General features: G+C 35.3%; 1 protein-coding gene across 2 annotated transcripts in view; it reads right to left on the reverse strand.

Annotated features, from left to right (window-relative positions):
• The window catches only part of c2cd3 (C2 domain containing 3 centriole elongation regulator), a 92,785-nt gene that overhangs the window by 22,284 nt on the left and 47,935 nt on the right, over positions 1-22,566 (reverse strand). Inside the window, exons 21-30 of one of the 2 annotated variants that reach the window (XM_039744277.1) lie at positions 20,842-21,110; positions 20,669-20,749; positions 15,365-15,964; positions 14,021-14,344; positions 12,531-12,669; positions 5,322-5,386; positions 2,616-2,815; positions 1,075-1,208; positions 606-737; positions 142-350 (exon numbers count right to left, since the gene is read on the reverse strand). In XM_039744277.1, coding sequence (XP_039600211.1) covers positions 142-350; positions 606-737; positions 1,075-1,208; positions 2,616-2,815; positions 5,322-5,386; positions 12,531-12,669; positions 14,021-14,344; positions 15,365-15,964; positions 20,669-20,749; positions 20,842-21,110 — 2,153 coding nt within the window. The remainder of the gene's footprint in view (positions 1-141; positions 351-605; positions 738-1,074; positions 1,209-2,615; positions 2,816-5,321; positions 5,387-12,530; positions 12,670-14,020; positions 14,345-15,364; positions 15,965-20,668; positions 20,750-20,841; positions 21,111-22,566) is intronic. The other variant, XM_039744278.1, reaches the window with a different exon arrangement.

The raw sequence follows: 22,566 nt of genomic DNA on the forward strand, positions 1-22,566 counted from the left end.
TATTAGAAGTATAGTGAAGAAAGTGTGGAGTCACTGCACTTATTCTTTGTTTACTGCCTTGTAAACTTACAAAAATTTTTAGAACTATAAACATAACCTTAAGACACGACTCTGTTTTAGCAAACAAAAGCTTTTTCTTACCACTAATCAAACTGTTCATTTCACTCACAAGCTTGGCTGACTTTGAAATAAGTTCTGCTCCTTCAGGATCATGAGAACTTTGAAGCTGCTGAATGTTGTGTTCACTTCCACTTGCTGCTGAGGCATCAAGATTGGAAAAATTTGGAAATGTGTTTGACAGCTTTTCATTGAAGTATCTTTGAATGTCTTCTAATTCACTGAGGTTTTTCCTTTAGTTAGAAAGGAAAAAAACATAATGCAGCCCATTAATTTAATTATTCTCAAATACTACTTGATTTTGTTGCACCGATTATCTAAATGACTTGATTTTGCACGGAAATAGAAACAGCCCAGAACATTTACTTCAAAATTAAAGATTACTTTTACAACATTAAAATAATACAAAGTTTTGTTTTTTTTTTTAATTAGGTTTACTTTTGTACAAGATAATTTTTGCATTTAAACCTTTTTACAAAAATGAGAACCTGAGAGCTGTAAAAAGGGTGGATTTGGGTGGATGCTCTTGAGTGCCCAATGAGCTCTGTCGGAGACCCTGCTGTAAATTCTCATGGAATCTACGCACTTCATCCATGTGTAGATTGTGTCGTGTCGGTAGCCTTTAGAAAAAAAATACACAATATAATAGTGTTAACTAACAACTGATTCAAACATTAAGTTTTTACAATAAAAAAAAAAATCAATGGGGGTCCTTGAAAATACACAATATGTTTACTTAAATTCAACAATCAGTTTTAACAGTTTATTTCTTTTCTTAGATGTACAGGATTATGAAAGGGAAGCAACATTACAAAAACAGTTTAGCTGACACTATGCTGCATTTTATCATGAGATTAGTATATTCTTAACATTAAAACAATTCATTTCAGGTTTTTATTTACAAAGCATGATTCTGAAGGAAGACCATTTAGTGCAAATGAATAGAAAATGTCCTACCTCTCAGACAATGAGGCCTCACCACTTCTCACTGAAGTATTAATCAGCTGTTCTGGATATCGTGTTATGTGAGTTGGGAAACTATTATAAGTGGCAGATGTTTGGTATGACAATGATGGTACTTGAAAAGAAGCCTGCAAAAGTGACACATAGATAGATATTGCATATTTTATTTTAGTACTTGAGAATAATGATGGATTATGTATCATATTTCATCTAATGCACCAGTTCTAAAAGAATTTTCAAAAAGAGCGGTGCACAGTAAGACTCTCTGGATAAAACATCTAAGAAGAAAACAACTGCACCAGAAATTACACCAAGGGGGTTAAAAAATAAGCATTTTTGTTATTTACTCTAAATCTACTCTTTGACATACCTACTGTACATACATATTATAGGACACTTTTAAGTATGCTAGGCATATACATGGTAACCTGGTATTTATTGTTTGACATTAGTGTTTCATTACAACATATTGTGAGAATTACAATGTACATACTGCAATTTACTATTTTACTATTACTAGATTTACTATTTGAATTACATTAGTGCCTCTGGGAGAGTTGCTAACTTTGATTTATCCCAACTTATAGTAATGTGCTTTATTTCCTAACAGTATCAGAGTGATGTGCCATGTTAGGAATGCAGTAAGAAGTGAAGCAACATCTTTTACTAGCTAACTGAATAGATCACAGAAAGGGGCCTAAGCTGTCTTGAAAGCTTGTACATTGTACTCCACTCGATAAAGGTTAGCCAATAAAAGATGTCATTTTGCTTTACTTTTCATTTACTTTCTAATGAAATGTATTAAAAGCTACACATGTTGTATTAATTAAGTTGAACAATCAAACTTTAAAATATTTTTAAATTGAATGCAGGGTAAATTTATTTCTTATTAAGTCTGCTTTTAGTTAATTGGTTTTTGGCAGCTGTTTAGTCTGCAAATTGAACTGAAATTTCTGGAAGAGTTGATAGGTAAATTTAGAACATAAAAAAACTGAAACAAAAAAATAAGAATTGTAAGAACTGTAAGAATTTCTTAGTCAATAAACTAAAAAAAATCAAATTGACCAAGTGGCTCAGGCAAGGTAAGATTAATCATATGATTAAAAAAAATGCAATGAAAAGCAGATATTAGGGGGACTGTGATTTTGTAAAGGGTAATGTACCTGATCAGATGGGACTATACATAAAGTGGATGGAGAATGTAGCAGAAGAAGAATGTCACAAGATGTAGAATACCATCAAATTTAAGTATAATGTATTGATCTACATAAACCGTAAAGTAGGTTTTTAAAAACCTTACTAAGCAAAGGCCATTTACAAATTTAATCTGGTAATGATATGCCATATGAAGATTTTGTTCTTGAAGTGATTAACCAGACTGAACTTAAGGTGAACCAAGCAATGTGTGTGTCTACAAAGAGAAGACCAACAAAAAGTACGAACCTTGGCTTTGCATTCCTTATCTATGAGAATATATCCACACTTGCACATAAATTAACAAGAAGCTTTATATATAAAAACTTTAACATACTTACTACTTTTTCTGTTGTTTCAGCAGTTGCAGTTCTTTTTTCTTTAAGGTCATGGACAGGCTCCTGAGGAGTGATGCCCACTTTGATCTGACCTTGGCACTGACCACTGAAGTCAATTATATTGTACCAGCCACACACAGACTGAAAACCAGAGAGCAATGGAGACAGATCTACTGAGGCAAACCCAATTACTCTTTCCACATCTTCATAAAAAAAACAAAAAAACAAGGACATATCACTGAATATGTGGATACCTTTTTTCTTCAATTAATGGTGACATTTGTTACAAAACTTTCAGTTGTATCATGGCAATTTAAAAAAGTGCCTATAGCAAAAACTACCTTTCCAAAAGATCCATATACAAACTAGAAAAGTCTTAAATCCTTTTTTTTTGGACAATTTTCTAGTTGACTTACATAAGTAAGGTCACTGAACAAAAATTGGGATTGCAAAAGTAATTTTATTCCATAGAATACAAAATGAAGATAATTTGCTCAAGTACCAGTATTTCAAGAAGGGTTTAATTGGGCAATCTGATACATATGTTTTTTTTATTTTATTGGAGGAAAATAACATTCCATACAATCAATTCAAACCTAACAAAACAGAATCCAAACTCTCCCAGAGAATCTGCCACATATGTTGCAAAAAAAAAAAAAAAAAAGCATTACTTGTATTTGATTTTCAGATTACTGTACATTCTATTTGTTTGCATATGACTTTACATTCCTTCATAGAGTTCTCCACATCCATCTCCCTTAATAAAACCAGGGGTGTTACATAAATCCCAATGCACAATTAACAAAACTGTACTTTGAGAGTTTTCAAATATTCTTATATTAAAAAAAATCCTGAATTTATTGACTTGTTAAAATACTGGGTTCCTTGTTATCATTTTTTGAAGAAGAGGTATATAGCAGATTTTATACTTTACAGCAGGGAAAATAAGTATTGAAAGCATCAACATTATTCAAAGTAAATACATTTCTAATGGGGCTACTGACATGAAATTTGCACCAGTTGTCGGTAACAACCCAAGTTATCAACACATACAAAGAAATCATAAACATAAATTATGTGTAACAAAGTGGAAAAAGTACTGAACACATGAAGAAAAGGAGATTCAAAAAGGTATGGAAAGCCAAGAAACCAGCTGAAATCTGTCATTATTTAGAAAGCAATCATGCTCCCTATCAGTGCAAATTAATATCAGCTGGTTTAGTCCTAATTGATGGCCTATAAAATGGTTTCTCATTACCAAGGTGTACACAAGAAGCATCTAATGATGATGGGTAAAAGGAGAGAGCTTTCTCAAGACATTCGCAACCTTATTGTTGCAAAACATATTGATAGCACGGTTTACGGACATATCTCTAAACTTCTGAATGTTCCAGTGAGCACTGTTGGGGCCATAATCCAGAAATGGAAAGAATATCATTTCAACATAAACCGCCCACGACCAGGTGCTCTTCGCAAAATTTCTGATAGAGGAGTAAAAAAAAAAATAATTGTAAGAGTTGTCCAAGAGCCAAGGACCACTTACAGTTGTGCTTGAAATTTTGTGAACCCTTTAGAATTTTCTATATTTCTGCATAAATATGACCTAAAACATCATCAGATTTTCACTCAAGTCCTAAAAGTAGATAAAGAGAAACCAGTTAAACAAATGAGACAAAAATATTATACTTGGTCATTTATTTATTGCACAACTGTACAAAGAGCTTCAGAAAGACCTGGAATTAGCAGGTATTGTTGTTTCAAAGAAAATAAATAATGCACTCAACTGCCATGGCCTCACAAGACTCCACTGCTGAAGAAAAAGCATGTTGAAGTTCATTTAAAATTTACTGCACAACATTTGGGCAAGCCAATGAAATACTGGGAGAATATAGTCTGCTCAGATGAGACCAAAACTTAACTCTGTGGATGTCATTGCACACACCATGTTTGGAGGAGAAATGGCACTGCACATCACCCCAAAAATACTGGCAGACTTCATATAACTGAAAGAAGGACAAATGTTGAAATGTATAGGGACATTCTTGATAAGAATTCAGCAAGACAATGATCATAAACACAGAGCCAAGGAAACTCTCAATTGGTTTCAGAGAAACAAAATAAAGCTGCTAGAATGGCCCAGTCGATCACTCGACTTGAATCCAATTAAAAATCTATGGAAAGAACTGAAGATCAGAGTTCACAGAAGAGACCCACGGGACATTGAAGATTTGAGGACAGTTTGTGTGGAAGAATGGGCGAAAATCACACCTGAGTAATGCATGTGAGTAGTTTCTCCATACAGGAGGCGTCTTGAAGCTGTCATTACCAACAAAGGCTTTTCTACTAAGCATTAAATAAATTTCAGTAAGTGTGTTCAATACTTATTCCCTGTATCATTCCAATTTATTACACATAATTTATGGACTTATTTGTTTTGATTTCTTTGTATGTGTGAATTACTTGAGTTGTTACTGACATCTGGTGAAACCCTCGTGTCAATAGCCCCATTAGAAATATATTTACTGAGAAAAACGTTGACGCATTCAATACTTATTTTTCCCACTGTACATCGCTTTACTACAAAGAAAAAAATCAATGCTTACCGCCTATAACTAAATTAAAGATACCATTAGAAAATCATTTAAAGACTACTACTACTCTAAATCTGGCATATCAAAATGTCAGCAGTCTGAAGAAGTATAATTTTACCTGCTTTATGCCAGACCTTGAAAACCAAACACTGATGTGGATCAAGCAGTATCTCCTTTGAAAGCCTGAGAACAAATGCATTAAAATAATCAAATTAAGAAGTTACATATTGTTTCAATATTTACACATATAGTGAAATTTAAATATAAGACTTGCATTAAAAAATTACAGTTCAGTCTTCATAACTTCTTCATTTGTAAAAGAAGTGATCATAAACACTATTAAACAAATAACAATAGGAAACAAATAGTAACAAAAGGAAACAAATATAAATTTTTAAAATTAAAATGACATTAGCAGTATACAGTAATCCCTCCTCGATCGCTGACTGATTGCGTTCCAGAACCCCCCACGATAGGTAAAAATCCGCAAAGTAGAAACCATATGTTTGTATGGTTAGGTTTTTATATTTTAAGCCCTTATAAACTTTCCCACACTGTTTATAAATATTTTCCGTTTATTGCGGTTAATCCATTCCAGACTCTACCGTGATAAATGAATTTCCATGAAGTAGGATTCTTTATTTATAAATATAATATTTTCACAGAGCATAGAAAACCTGTTTACGACCTTCTAAATACGTTTTTAAACATTATTAGAGCCCTCTAGACATGAAATTACACCCTTTAGTCAAAGGTTTAAACTGTGCTCCATGACAAGACAGAGATGACAGTTCTTTCTCACAATTAAAAGAATGCAAACATATCTTCCTCTTCAAAGGAGTGCGCGTCAGGAACAGAGAATGTCAGAGAGAGAGAGAGAGAGAGAGAGAGACAGAGAGACAGAGAGAAAGAGAAAAGCAAACATTAAAAAATCAATATGTGCTGTTGGGCTTTTAAGTATGTGAGACACCGCGATAAAGCGGCCGCAAGAAAGGGAGCAATGTGAAGGTAGTCTTTCTGCATTTTTTAGAGGAGCGTCCGTATCCTCTAGGCAAACAGCCTCTCTGCTCACACCCCCTCCGTCAGGAGCAGAGAATGTCAGAGAGAGTGAGAGACAGAGAAAATCAAACAATCAAAAATCAATACGTGCTGTTTGGGCTTTCAAGTATGCGAAGTACCCCGCGAGAAGCATATTGTAGATCATTGAGGAGTTTTATTTAATACGTAATAAGTGCTCTGATTGGGTAGCTTCTCAGCCATCCGCCAATAGCGTCCCTTGTATGAAATCAACTGGGCAAACAAACTGAGGAAGCATGTACCATAAATTAATAGACCCATTGACCGCAGAAATCCGTGAACCAGCGAAAAATCCGTGATATATATTTAGATATGCTTACATTTAAAATCCGCGATGGAGTGAAGCTGTGAAAGTCGAAGCACGATATAGCGAGGGATCACTGTATTGATTTTTTGCCTAAAAGTGAATTTGTATTTACCACAATCAAACTTAACAATAACAAAGTCAAAACAATTTATATACTAACAAAACTAATGATATGGTTTAATGGAACTACCTTTTCACTGCACTGGAGAAATTTGGGTTTGGCCCGAACATTTGTGCATGGATCAAACTACTGTATACCAGAAGATTCAGTATGTATTAATATCACTACTTCTAACTAGAACATGGTACTAGACAACGTGTCACCACTACTTTTTGCAATTGCCATTGAGGCACTGGCAGTTCACCTCAGAAATGCTTGAGATAAAGGGGTTTTATCAGAGAAGGACTTGAACAGAAAATTTCACTATATGCTCTCTCTCTCTCTATATATATATATAATATAATATATACTGTATATACAGTGCATCCAGAAAGTATTCACAGCGCATCACTTTTTCCACATTTTGTTATGTTACAGCCTTATTCCAAAATGGATTAAATTCATTTTTTCCTCAGAATTCTACACAAAACACCCCATAATGACAACGTGAAAAAAGTTTGAGATGTGTTTGAAAGCACATGTACATAAGTATTCACAGCCTTTGCCATGAAGCTCCAAATTGAGCTCAAGTGCATCCTGTTTCCCCTGATCATCCTTGAGATGTTTCTGCAGCTTAATTGGAGTCCACCTGTGGTAAATTCAGTTGATTGGACATGATTTGGAAAGGCACACACCTGTCTATATAAGGTCCCACAGTTGACAGTTCAAGTCAGAGCACAAACCAAGCATGAAGTCAAAGGAATTGTCTGTAGACCTCTGAGACAGGATTGTCTCGAGGCACAAATCTGGGGAAGGTTACAGAAAAATGAATTCTGCTCCTTTGAAGGTCCCAATGAGCACAGTGGCCTCCATCATCCGTAAGTGAAAGAAGTTCGAAACCACCAGGACTCTTCCTAGAGCTAGCCAGCTAGCCATCTAAACGGAGTGATCGGGGGAGAAGGGCCTTAGTCAGGTAGGTGACCAAGAACCCGATGGTCACTCTGTCAGAGTTCCAGAGGTCCTCTGTGGAGAGAGGAGAACCTTCCAGAAGGACAACCATCTCTGCAGCAATCCACCAATCAGGCCTGTATGGCTGTTTTTCTTGTGAAATTCCCAATACGTTTGATGTGTCACATGACCCTCTTCCTATTGAAAAAACAAAAGTTGGATCCAAAATGACCACCATGGTCACCACTCATCTTGAAAAGTTTCCCCCCTCACATATACTAATGTACCACAAACAGGAAGTTAATATCACCAACCATTCCCATTTTATTAAGGTGTATCCATATAAATGGCCTACCCTGTATGTGTGTGTGTATATATATATATATATATATATATATATATATATATATATATATATATATATATATATATATATATATATATATACACACACACACACACACACAAATACACAAAATACTGTGCCTGCAGTTCTAACAGCATTAACAGAATTTCATAAGTTTTCTAATCTCATAATTAATTTGAATAAAAGTGTGCTCTTTCCGGCGAACTCTCAAGCACACAATATTAGATTGGACACCTTCACTTTTATCATTGCAGGTCAGTTTAAATACCTAGGGGTAAACATCACAAGTAAACATAAAGCTCTCTATCAACAAAATAAAATCCTGCAGCAATTCTTTATATTCCTTGCTTTGTACCCCAGTAAATACAAGTTATAGCCAATATACGTACTAACAACCCAATTGTGCTTTATTCACTCAGAATATGGAACCAATGAAGGAAATACTTCAAGATAGAGAGGCTTTTATCTGTGTCACCTCTGCACAATAACCACCCTTTTCCACCCTCTCAAATGTATACAGTTTTTAATGTCTGGAAAATATTTGGGATTAAATCACTTAGAGATCTGTACATAGACAATGTCTTCGCATCCTACGAACAAATTTAACTGTCCTGCAACACGTTTCTTTCACTACCTACAAATCAGAAACTTTGCTAAACAAAACCTGCCCAATTTTCCTCATCTCCCACGTACCTCAATTCTTTAATATCTATTAATATAAAAAAAATTGATCAGTCTTAAGGACACAGAAAGCATTTCTATTATATATAAAAACATTTTAAAGTCCCTCTCTTTCAAAGATGCCAGGGTAAAGCGTTAAAAGGATCTCTCTCTCAACATTTCAGAAAAGGAGTGGAAGGCAGAATTGCACAGAATTCACTCTAGCTCCATATGTGCAAAGTATTCAATTATTCAACTTAAAATACTATATCGAGCGCATCTGTCGCATTTAAAATTGTCCAAAATGTTTCCATGAGTTTCCTCCGGGTACTCCGGTTTCCTCCCACAAGTCCAAAGACATGTAGGTTAGATGCACTGGTGATTCTAAATTGACCCTAGCATGTGCTTGGTGTGTGTGTGTGTGTGTGTGCGTGCGCCCTGTGTTGGGTTGGCGCCCTGCCTGGGGTTTGTTTCTTGCCTTGCGCCCTGTGTTGGCTGGGATTGGCTCCAACAGACCCCTGTGACCCTGTAGTTAGGATGTAGCGGGTTGGATAATGGATGGATGGATGTTTCCAGGACAAGATTCAACCTACGAGAGTTGCAATCGAGCCCCAACTTCACTGGGCCACATGTTTTGAGCGAGTACCAAATTAACATCATTTTGGACCAAAATCTTTAAATGCCTTTCAGACAACCTTGGTGTCACAATCTCTCCTAACCCATTAAAAGCTGTGTTTGGTGTACTTCCAGATGGGCTTAAAGTGGCGAAGGACAAATAAACTGCAATTCCCTTTACTTCACTATTGGCACGTAGACTTATCTTGCTCAAATGGAAGAACCCTAATCCACCTCCCAACTCCATGAGTAACTGATGTTACAGTATATATTATCTGAAATTGAACTTACTTAGAGGATCTATGCAAAACCTGGCAGGATCTAATCAATAACATTTTAGTGGATTCTCTTCCCTTTTTTATTCTATTTATCTTTCCTACTATTACAGTTTTACTCTGTTGGCCTAGCTCTCTTTCTCATGGGTGGGGATTGATTTGTTTCTGACCTAGTTTTGTAAAACTTGACTTGCATGTATGGAATGTTATTTCATTTTAATAAATTCAATAAAATTTTAAATCAAATGGATTAATTTAACACATACTTCAAATATTACTCTTTAGCAAGTTTTTAACCAGTTTATTTATCAGTTAGAGATGCAAATATAAATTTCACAATACAAAATGATATAAAACTAACAGAGTAATTCTCTCACAAACCAAATTTTAAAGGTATGTTGTTAGAAAAATAGCTTTAAAGAATATATTCTAAGTCAAGATTTACAATCTCTGATGCATAAATATTTATGAAGAGGGTGGATTTTGGTATGTGTATTTTCATGGAATATTTACCTACATTATGCTCTCATCTACAGTTATTTATGGTTTTATTCTGTTATGTGTCCTTGACTGGTTTACAAGGGACAATTAAATCAAAAATATTATTTCTGTTTTTATCTACTACAAAACAATACACTTTGAATTTTCTCTTTGAGGACGTAAGCCTAAAAAATGCATATCACATTAACATGCTACAGGATATAGGTCTAAACTTGGTTAAGCTTAAATTCTGATTATTCCTGAGCCTTGACCTAGGTTTCAACTTGAGTTTTTACTGGTAGCATGCCATTTCAGCCTTTCACAGCCCCACCTAGTGGTTTTCCAAGTGAGTCCAGTCACATTATTAAACATTTCTAAAATATTACTGGAAAATAACAAAGTATTCCATGCTCATTTTGAATGTCTCCATATTTATTGGAATAAAAGTAGTAAAGAAAAGTATAAAATACAGGTAAATTATTATTGAAGACATATTTCTTCAGTCAGAAAATTTTGAAAATTAATGTTCTAATCCCCAAAAGTACAACCAAATGTAAGACTGGAGAGGGATATTGTCCTTTGTGAATGCCAGCTTAACTCATCATTCATCTTGATCTCAATATATGACACTCTACACATCACTGTCAACTGCTCTTTTCAGCTTTGTTTTATGTTTCAACTTCATTAGCTCCTCACACAGCTTTTGTAAGCTTTTCCACTCAATAACAAAGAAGTTATTTTAGCAGTTAGAATGGCTCTTGGGATTTCTTCCATACACTTTTTCAGTTTCTTCTCCTGTAATTCCACTTCACTATTTCCCATTAATAAAAGATCATATGTTGACAACATTACAGACACTAACCGTTCATCCCCATTTAACTTACATAATGGCCACCTCACCCCCTCTTACAGCACTCTGTCAAACCTACTTCAGATCTAAAAAAACACATAATGCTGACTGTTCACCTTTATCTGTTGCTTTTGCTGCATTTGGCTGACAAAAAAAAGATTGTACCTGTGGTTCCCTTCATAGGCATGAAACTATGTTTTGATAACTTTCACCTAATCCACAATTGTTTTGTCTAGCACTCTACCACCATTATTACCTTATTATTAGATGGGTGCTAGATGTAATATCTCAACAGAGGAAGGAGGACAAAGAAACCTGGTGATTGAAAGGGAATTACAGGAGAGTATACAGAGGATGAGGTTGGCGAAGAAGAAGAGGGATAGTCAGAGAGATGAAGAAAGGAGACAGGAGTAGAAGGAAGGTATAAAGTGAAGAGAGAGGTGACAAGGTTAAAGAATAAGGCATATGTTGAGTTACATGAGAGGCTGGACACTTAGGAGGGAGAAAAGGACCTGTACTGAATGGAAAAACAGAGGGAACGATCTGGCAAAGATGAGCAACAGGTTTAGGTGATGAAGGATAATGATGGAAACATACTCATAAGTGAGGAAAGTGTGTTGAGCAGATGGAAAGAGTACTTAGAGACAGTGATGCATGAGAGAGAGAGAGAGAGAAGGTTGGATAATGTAGAGATATTAAACCAGGAAGATGGAGAAGTATGCAGAAGGCCAAAAGTAGCTGCATTGCGTCTTTGTGGACCTAGAGAAAGCATATGACAGGGTGCCTAGAGAGGAGTTGTATTGTATGGGGAAGTCAGAAGTGGCAGAGAAGTATGCAAGAGTGATACAGAATATGTATGAGGGAGGTGTGACAGTGGTGAGGTCTGTGGTAGAAGTGAGAGATGTGTTTGAGGTGGAGTTGGGATTACATCATGGATCAGCTCTGAGCTCTTTCTTATTTGCAATGGTGATGGACAGGTTGAAGTGGAGATTAGAGTCCCCATGGTCCATGAGGTTTGCGGATGACATTGTGATGTGTAACAAGAATAGGGAGCAGATTAAGGAGACCCTGGAAATGTGGAGATATGCTCTAAAGAGGAAAAGAATGAAGGTCAGTGGGACCAAGACAGAATATAGTGTGTGAATGAGAGGGAGGTCAGAGGAATAGGGAGGATGCAGGGTGTAGAGCTGGAAAAGGTAGAGGAGTTAAAATACTTGGGATCAACAGTACAGAGTAACGGGGGAGTGTGGAAGAGAGGTGAAGAAGAGAGTGCAGGCAGGGTGGAGCAGGTGGAGAAGAATGTCAGGTGACATTGCGTTAGTTTGGTCATGTCCAGAGTAGAGATGCTGGGCATATTGGGAGAAGGATGCTAAGGGTGGAGCTGCCAGGCAAGAAGAAAAAGAGGAAGGCCAAATAGAAGGTTTATGGATGCGGTGAGAGAGGACATGCAGGTGATGGGTGTGGGAGACCAAGATATAGAAGAAAGGAAGATATGGAAACAGATGATCTGCCATGGCAACCCTTAATGGGAGCAGCTGAAAGAACAAGCAGAAACAGAAGAAGTAGATGAAGCAGAACAAGAAAAAGCCCTTGCACTGTGCATTGTTTTGAAAAAATTACTGAAGAATTCAAGTAAACAAAACAGTACCGTGTTCGCTGTTGGTAGTCCCAGACAGGAGAGTCTGTGCCCTCAATGACAGGTGTACTCACAAGACTCAAAGTGTCTGCAGTAGCACATGATACACAGCAACTTGGTTTTACACCACTACGTTCTATTAAGGGGCAGCCTAGGTGGGAAAAAACAAAAATTCAGAAAAAAAAAAACAAAAAAAAAAAACACTCAAAATAGAAAGCAATATTCAGTACTTATTAAGAGCATGAATAAACAACAAATGAAAAATGAATTAGATATATTCTTAAGTGAGGCAGCAACACTATACACTGTGCATTCTTTTATTAAATGCAGTAATATTAAAATCTTTAACATGACTACAGGAGTGGCACTGCACAGTAAAGAATGTGATTGTTCCTATTATGGTGCCTAACATACACAATTGTGCTAGTACTAATAAATACAGGAAGAACATAGTTTTATATTATAAAAGAGGTTGCTACAGTATGTATTCTTTACCATTTATTGAATTTATTAAAAGCAAATAACATTCCATACAAGAAATTGAAATTTTACAAAACTAAATTTCAAATCAAATCAACCCCCACCCATGAGAAAGAGAGCTATGCTAACAGAGTAAAATTTTAATAGTACAAAAGACAAGAAAAAAAAAAAAAAAAAAAGAAAAAAATAATAATTAAAATAAATAAGGGGAGAGAATCCACTTTCTCAATTTAAATTCTTATCCTAAAATGTTATTGATTAGCTCGTGCCAGGTTTAAAAAATAATTGCATAGATCTTCTAAGTGAGAATTAGATTTTTTTCAATTTCATATAATATACAACATCAGTTACCCACTGACTTAAAAGAGGTGGGTTAGGATTCTTCCAGTTAAGCAAGACAAGTCTATGTGCCAATATTGAAGTAACTGCAATTACTATTTGTTTGTCTTTCTCCACCTTAAGCCCATCTGGGAGTACACCAAATACAGCTGTTAATAGATTAGGACTGATTGTGACAACAAGGCTGTCTCAAAGGTATTTAAAAATTTTGGTCCAGAATGATGTTAATTTGGTGCACGCCCAAAACATGTGGCCCAGTGAGGCTGGAACTTGATTGCAACGTTCACAGGTTGAATCTTGCCCTGGAAACATTTTGGACAATTTTAAACGAGACAAATGTGCTTGATATATAATTGTAAGTTGAATAATTGTATGCTTTGCACATACAGAGCTTGAGTGAATTCTGTGCACTGCTGCCTTCCACTCCTTTTATGAAATGTTGAGTGAGAGATCTTTTTCCCACTGTACTCTGTAAAAACCTCAAATAATTGCAATAACAAAACTTACTAAAAGTGGAATAAGCTCAAGATAATATCCATTTTATTTTTTTATTTCCATATAAATATTTGGAGGTGTAATCATGTCTAGAGAAAGTATTGATCAAAGAATATTTTGAGTAAAAAAAGATGGTTTATCCTAATGTATATTTACAATACATATCTGTATTGAATATCAGCTGTTACCTTTGAGGCTGAGATGCATGGCTCTTTCAATTATAATGTTCACAGCAAAGGTGTTTTTGAGGTCATCCTTCAAAATACTGACACTTTCAGCAGAGTCTATTAATGTTTTATTTTTCTGTAGGTCTGTAGAATCATCACTTTCAAAGTGTGTATCTATACCACCTTCTTCATCCTCTTTATCAAGTATATCCTCTACATAACTGTTTTTCAATGGCAAAGGTGGTTCCTTGATAAAAGTGAAGCCAACTGGTACCAAGGAGATGTGAATTCTGACTGCTGCTCCTGACAAATCTGATGCACCTCTTTTAAAAAGTGGATAAACACCTGAAACAAATTAGAGAAAGATAAAACTATTAAAATATGAATAACTAATTTGCATTCAATTGTGAACAAGAAAAAAAATTCCAGCAAGTTGTAAATGAGCAAATTTTCAAAAATATTATTAAGAAAACAGTAAAAATTAGTATTTTCTTAAAACGGTGTATGTTAAGAAAATTTAACTTTTAAAAACTGTATGGTATAGTCAAAAATAAATATTTACATACTAAACAAAAGGGGCAACACCCTTAACAATGAAAACAGAGTTATTCACCAAAAACTGTACAGAACTATTATTTACTACAATCAAGCCACAAAATGCACTGTCTGCTTCTGTATTTAAAAGAGAATGAACTGCACATAGCACATGAGGAAATCAGTTATCAGTCTTAATATGTGCCATAAAAGGATTGAAATTTCAAAATAGGATAAATATTACATTTTGTTTATGTCTTTGCAAATGTGCCGATTAAAACTTGCAACAAGTGAATACAGCAAAAGTGTTTTAAAATGGCAAATCTATAACCTTTTAATGAAGTTATGACTACATGCACGGATGTGTTCACCGAATATTTTCACTATCGCACACTTTATGAAGAACGCTGAACGTGTTAGTAAATGGTTTCACAGAAAAAATATGTTTACCTTCCTAATTTATTGGAATATATGAACAATGAATTTTGCTTTTTGTGATGTATTCAGTTCAGTTTGTTTGCAGACAATGACAGTCAGTCATTGTCCAACCTGCTATATCCTAACACAGGGTCACGGGGGTCTGCTGGCAATGACAATGACAGTATTCTTCTAAATGACCTCACACAAACCCGATTCATGACATACTAAATTACTGTTTGCTAAATACAATAATTATACACTTTATCACTAAAATTTCAAGATGCTTTACATAGTTAAAGGCACTATTTTTTCTGCAAAAAAGAATCCAAAGTTTACTTTTAATCATGTCTTCTACTTTTGCTTTAGTTTCAAAATAGGCACCTTCAGTGTTAACATCTACACATTGCTTACCACTTATTGCCTGCTTTTTCCAAGGTTTCTTTGCCAGTGTAGAAAGGTCTATATAAGCAGAGCCAATTAAACGATCTGTGTCATGAGGTCTATGCCTTCTCTCTTTACCAAAAGCAACCCACACTTGTATTTCCAGTTTCTCCTCTCTCAGATACCAAAGGAAGCACTGGTTTCTCAGAACCTCAACTGTCTGGGTATCTTTAAAGGTCACAGTAGTTACTTCATCATCATCATTCACTGGATGCCGAAGTGAGGAGTTGAAGGCTTCTTTGTCATAAAATTTGTATCTTGTGTAACAGTATGTTGACCTTTCCAGGTTTCTCTTTCCTGCAAGTAACAGACAATGCAAGGGGAGCCATAGTCGAGGTATTCCAATTTGAATTGCCAAGGCTTGTTCAGTTAGATCGCAATCATCACTTTCATCATTTTCACTATATCCTGCATTCCAGCCCATGCTTCTTGCAACTCTTATAACCCTTTCTCTGTCAAAATGATGAGTGAAGCCGATAGACACTTCGAGCCCACCACCAAAGTTCTGTAAACATGACTCCACTGAAGTGTTGGTATGAAGTAAACAGACAGCAAACCATCCAGAAATACCTATATAATATAAATGATAAAACCGTATTAGTAAATAATCATGTATTTTTACCAATCATGTAAGCTTAAGTCTGTAAAAAAAATACAAAAAAAAAATGTTAAATATTTTTATAAAAATATTGCCAGAGTAACAAAAATTATTGTTATAAAGGTTATTTTCTTCATGACAGTAAATGTAGTTTTTAGTCAGGCTGTAGCTAGTATATGTTTCCACTTGTCAAGTCAGATCTGGCTATTTGGTAATGTGGAACCAATTTTTTTTATTCTTTGCTGTTGAACTGGCTAATGTTACAAAGTGCAGCTGGTATCCATTAAAACAAAGCCTGAAAATTACATTACCAGGGATGCAAATAGTGCCTAGTGCCTATGTAATCATCCTGCCTGTATCTGCAAGATAAAAATTCTTACAGATGTCTTGTCTCAATTTATTTATACAGTTTGTCTGAAATAAAACTATTATTATGATAATGGTTTGCACTCTTAAAATCTTAATTACTCCAAATGCAAAATATCCAGATTTATGGCGAACTGAATTAACATTTAGAGATATCTAAAAATGCATTTAAGATATCTGTAAATGCAATTAAAATGAATTATACATATCTGAAAAAAATATTTCAAGATATCTTAAATGTATTTTAAGATATTTCAAATGTAAGTTAAGATAACTTAAAATAAGTTCCTTTACATTTTGAGATATCTCTAGTTGACCCTACATGCATTTTATGATATGTGAAATTAATTTTGATATCTCAAAATCACTTCCTGCAAAATTTCCTGTTCTTTCAATGGGACTTCCTACCTATTTTAGGAAATCTGGGTAGAAATTCTTTGCAACTACTCTTGTAATCCGTTTTTCACTGATTGTCAAGAAGGAAAGCCGCATGTCCACTACCATATCAACAGAGTGTTGGAATAAGTGGTTCCTTTTCGTAATATCTCCATCCAAAGCAAATATTAAACCGAATCAGCCTTCTGAAGAGGCAAATTTTAATATACTATTAATACTGTAATATAAAGGTTCCAGAAATTGGTCAAAGGTAAAGCTATGCATAGCCAGCCAGTTCGCTCCCTAACTGCTGCATTGATGTTTGAGTTTTTGAGTTCTTCACCCAGCCCAATATTAGATCAGCAATGCCACTGGACTGATTTTTTCTGGTGATTTATACATCCACAGCTCTATTGTCTCATGCTACGATTTCCTTAAAGCTCCTACATGAAAGATTACTTTTCACTTTTAAACATATGTTCATTTTCCTTTCTCTTAAAGGGTTGGTTCTGTATTTTTCAAATAATTATGGTATATATCACTTTACCATATAAATCTGCGCTTTAAAATGAAGCCTTTTACAAATTGTGAAAACGCCTTGTTTGTTATTGTAGCTTATAACGCTACCTAAGAGTACATAAGTCCATAAGTGAATGTAAAAGATTTAAAACTTACTAATTATAACAACTTTGATGAAGCAAAGTTCAATATTAGAAAATATGACTTCACGTTTACAAGGCATCCTTGTTATAACAAAATCAAACTAGAAATAATTATTTTATCATAAATTCTTGGAACCAGTTTTCTTGAGGTAAGAATACACTTCCTGATGACTTGTCTGCTAATAATAATATTAGGTGGCAAGGTGATGCAGAGATAAAGCTGCTTTCTCGCAGATAAGGAGACTGGGATTATGAGAATGTGGTGTTTGCATGTTCTCCTCAGATGTTCTGGTCTCCAGTGTTAGTTGCAAACACATGCCGGTTAGGCTAACTGGCATTTTTAATGTGTTCTCTCTGTGTGTGTATCTGTGTTTGGCCTGTGATAGACTGGTGCCCAATCCAGAGATTGTTCCTGTTTTGTGTCCGATGCTTCCTGGGACAGGCTCCAGCTGTCCCATGACTCTGTCCTGGATAAGTGGTTTAGGAAGGTGGAGGGATGAATGCCTGTCTATTCAGTTCTTGTCACTGATTACATACTATATGGTTGCTCAATATTCTTTCTCACTGAAGCACATATGTACATTATCTATCTAGTGGCAATCATTGAGCCATAAAGAAATGACCTTACATAACAGCAAAATAATCAAAGTGATTGATTGTAAGTGTGCCTTTTTCAGTATTACTGTCATGCCAGTAGTACTGTCATACTGTCACTGCCTATAAGCATTACTTTCTTCTATTACTGTCTACCAGTATTACTGTCTTGTTGCCTACCAAAAAATAGGAGACAGAGCTGGAGATGGCAGAGGTAAAGATGCTAAAATTTGCATTGGGTGTGACAAGGATGGATAGTATTAGGAACGAGTACATTAGAGGGTCAGCTCAGGTTGGACAGTTTGGAGACAAAGTCAGGGAGGTGAGATTACGTTGGTTTGGACATGTGCAGAGGAGAGATGCTGGATATATTGACAAAAGGATGCTAAGGAAGGAGCTGCCAGGCAAGAGGAAAAGAGGAAGGCCTAAGAGAAGGTTTATGGATGTGGTGAGAGAGGACATGCAGGTGATGGGTGTAACAGAACAAGATGCAGCGGACAGGAAGATATGGAAAAAGATGATCTGCTGTGGCAACCCCTAACGGTAGCAGCCAAAAGAGGAAGAAGAAGACTGTCTTGTTGTCTACAGAACAGAGACACCAATTCGTTTCTACCCATCAACATTAAATAATGTCAAAAAGGCAACTTAGTGATGACTTGGTGATGACTTTTGAATATGAATGAGGTACTTGGAAAAGAACAGTCAATCTCCTTTTAAAATGGGTAAATCTTACAACAATGATTTGCTTTTTGCTGTTTTACCTTCTTAAAATAATATGGACTAGGGGGCTTCGCCTCCTGCTCGCTTCAATCGCCAACCTCCATGTTTGGTTTTCCGGACACACTTTTAAGATTTTTGTTTCTTTGAATTGTTGCTATTTCATTAGTTTCACTTTTATTTCAGAACTTCTGTAAAAACAATATTTGGAATCTTTCGAGTCCAAATATGCTGAATCTTTTAAATGAGGTCAGTGAGTGTGTTTAATGACTTTGTCAGGTTAGAGATAATGAAAACTGGAATTCAAAAGACCCCCAAAAAAACATAGGCGCGAAACACATGCAGGGCAAGATACAGAGTATGAAAGCATCAAAAAAACGAAAGTGTCCAAAAAAAAAAAACACTAAACTTCACATTAATGCTGAAAAACAGAAATTATTACTCGGAGGAATAACTAAAAGGCGAATAGAGATCGAATATATGGACATAGGTGATATGTCAGAAGTATGTAAATATTGTAAGGCTTTGAAGTTTAAGTCAGAGAATTTCAAAAACGTGTTTTACCTCACATGCATTTATTGGTTACTTTGCAAAAAAAATTATTAACTGCTGATGATATAGTTCGCTTTGTCTGTGCTGAAATTCCAAACAGAGAAACCTATCATGAATTATCTCTAACCTGTTCTGCTGGTGTTTGGCCCTTTTGTTTTTTAACCTCTTTATGACTTTTCACTTTGTTTTCTACTCTGTCCTTTATCTCTGACCTCTCTTTGTCCTGCTTTTTTTTCAATGACACCTGGTCCGTGGTGATCATCTTCCCTTTTTTGAGTATTAATTTCCGTTTGTTTGCGCTACTGCAAGCTTTACTTTTTTTTATACTTTCTAATTTTTCTACTCTTATATTCTTTAACTTTCTCCACATTTGAATTGCGCATAATTTTTATTTCGAGCCTTTCAAATGCTCTGCTTTCATAATCTGCTATGCATGTGTATAGCGCCAACGTTTGTGAACGTCTTTGTCTTTTACCCAGTCTTTTAATTCTGAGCCCAATTGGACGTGCTTTGTTTCATTTCCACTTGTTACAGGCTGATAATTACTTGCCTTATTTTCTGAATTTGCATCTAGATTATTTTTTCTTTTTCCTTTCCAACGCTTTTGAGTCTCTTTTCTCCATGCTGATTTCTTCTGCACTTATTCGTCGATGTTTCTTTTATAACGTATGTCCTTATATGCTTTATATGCGTTGAGACCCTGGATTTGTATGTGCTCAAATCCTTCACAAGACTGAATATTTTGCTGCCCCGTTATCCTATTTAATAGATTGTAAGTAGAACGTGTCTTGCAAGAATCTCATGTTCTACGTCATCGCGAGACGTTCCTGGGTCAATCTCTTGGAACAATGTCTCATGTTTACGGTCCCTGCGAGACGCACTGTGGCAAGTCTCTTTGGTCTTGCGGGTCTTTTAAATGTCTTCCATGAAGATCACGTATCGTAGCCTTGCTTTTGCTTTCCAGGACAGGATTTCTTTTTATATTAGAGAGATATGCTATTTTGTAATATGTGTGCAATCCCAAGATGCGGATCAATAAATATACTGTACAAAAACATTTTTGCCTAAAAAAAAATGGTTCACAAGTCCAATGAAAAGCCTTAAAACTTAGAGAATACATCCAAAGTCCGATTGTAAGCTACAAAAAGACAAGGTGTTTTTAAAATTTACCAAAAAACAGTTCACCTTTGAATACAATTTTATGTGACAAAGTAATATAAGCCATGATTGTACATAAGTAACTTTGACTAAAAATATGACTAACCTATCCTTTAATGAACTAAAAGTGGCACTTAATATGACAGAAGAAAAAAAAAACAGGCAACTAACATTTTATAAATAATTTGATATCTTGCTTCATTTCAAATTTACTGTACAATTACAATGTACAGTGTGTCATATAATTCATACCTGCCCGCTTATGGACCAAGTCGGCCAAATGTACTTTTACTGTTCCCAGGATAGTGTCCTTTGATCTTCTGCTTGCATTAACTTTTAATGAAAATAAAAAAAAAATTAAGTCAAGAACATACTGTATATATAATACATACGCAATGGACTAAAATTTAAATACCAGTACTTACTGTATGTACTACCACGATGACATATAGTAAATATTGCTTGTCCAGATTCACAAAGCTCTGCCAAACTAAAAGATTCACCACTAGATCTCTGAATCATTAAATTACATGGAAACTCAACGTGATGATCAAAATCGGGGCAGAAACTCTTGGCAACAACTCTTGTAGTACGTTTTTCACTTTCTGGCAAGAAGGACAGTTGCATTTCAACATAAGCATTGACTCCCACATCGGCAGGGTATTGAAATGAGTGGTCCCTTTCAGCAATAGCTCTGTCCAAAGCAAAAATTAAAGAGAATCAGTGCTCTGAGGAGGCAGACTTTAATATACTATTAATGTTGTAATGGAAAGGTTCAAGAAATCAGACAATGTAAATTGTGTACATGGTTGCAAAGTGAAAAGGAACACTGAAGCAGGAAAGGACTATGACCACTGGAAATGATCAGTGTCTTTAGCATTGTTAGGAAGTGATAACTGGAATGCTGGTATTTAATCAAGTTTTGAAGCCAATACAGGAAAGAAAACAACCCTTGGAGTGAAACATATGAATCCATGTTGCACATTAAAGAGTGCAAGTCAACCAGAAGCAACCAGTATTACCTGTTTTAGCAAGAATAAGTTGGAGAGAAGGGATGTATGGCTGTCTCTGGCTGCCTGAGGCATGGTCAAGGTGAGAGACAGGAGATTTTGAAGATTTTCCTGACTGACTTGGGAACTAAGCTCTTTATAAAGTTTAAATACCACTCTCTGCTAGTGGTCTGCTGAGTATGGAGATGAGGAGAGGAATGTTTTCGTCTGGTACTGAGTTGGACAAGACACACTACTGGAAACACATGGTTTCAGCAACTATATTGTGAAGCTCTGAGAGGCAGAAGGATATATTATATTTTATGTTGTATATTGTGCTGTTCCTAACTTGTGTTCTATTCACACCTTTTGGTTGTTTAATTTTTGTAACAAAGAGTTGTTTTTGTATATTATGGCCAGGTTGGTAGTTTTCTGGATGAAAGGGCTATAAAAGAGTGCCTCTACTATGCCCACAAGTGTTAAAACTCAAAAGAAAACAGAAAAAATGTTTACCTGAAATTTTTCAAATTAACAAATACTATCCTGACTAAACTTATTACTTTAGTTAACTTATTACTTTAGTTAACTAACTAGACAAAGTTTAAGTGTGAATGGCAATTGGGAAGTGATGAAAAATATATGCTCAATTCTTAAGTTGTCCTCTGTGGTTGAATAAAGGCTCTACCAATAAAAAATAAAATGATGCTGGAATGTAAAGGTAAAGGTGACAAGTGAAGGAAAAGGATGAAGCTATAAGGTGTGGCACAAAACAAAGGCATAAAATGACATGGCGATCTATAAGGATGTGATGCAAAATGCTTGAAAAGCAACTGCAAAAGGGTAACAGCCCAAGAGATGGGAATTTACAAGTGAGCTGCATAATGAAAAATTAAAGTGTGTTAATGTGTTTTGATGTGTTCAGGATTGTGAAGCAGAAACAAAAAGAATGACACAATGTAGCAAATGTGAACTGCTTAAAAATACTGAAGGGAACATTATTATTGACACTAATGAAAATAAGGATATCTGAAAGAAGGACTTGGAGATCTTGATGAATGAGGAGTGTGAATTAGATAATGATGTTTGTTGTGAGACTGAGCTGCATGTTTGTGAGAGAGGAGGTCACAAAGTGCTAAAATGAAAAGAATGAAGATATGCAAA

Source organism: Polypterus senegalus, chromosome 2 (assembly GCF_016835505.1).
Source record: "Polypterus senegalus isolate Bchr_013 chromosome 2, ASM1683550v1, whole genome shotgun sequence".
NCBI lineage: Eukaryota > Metazoa > Chordata > Cladistia > Polypteriformes > Polypteridae > Polypterus > Polypterus senegalus.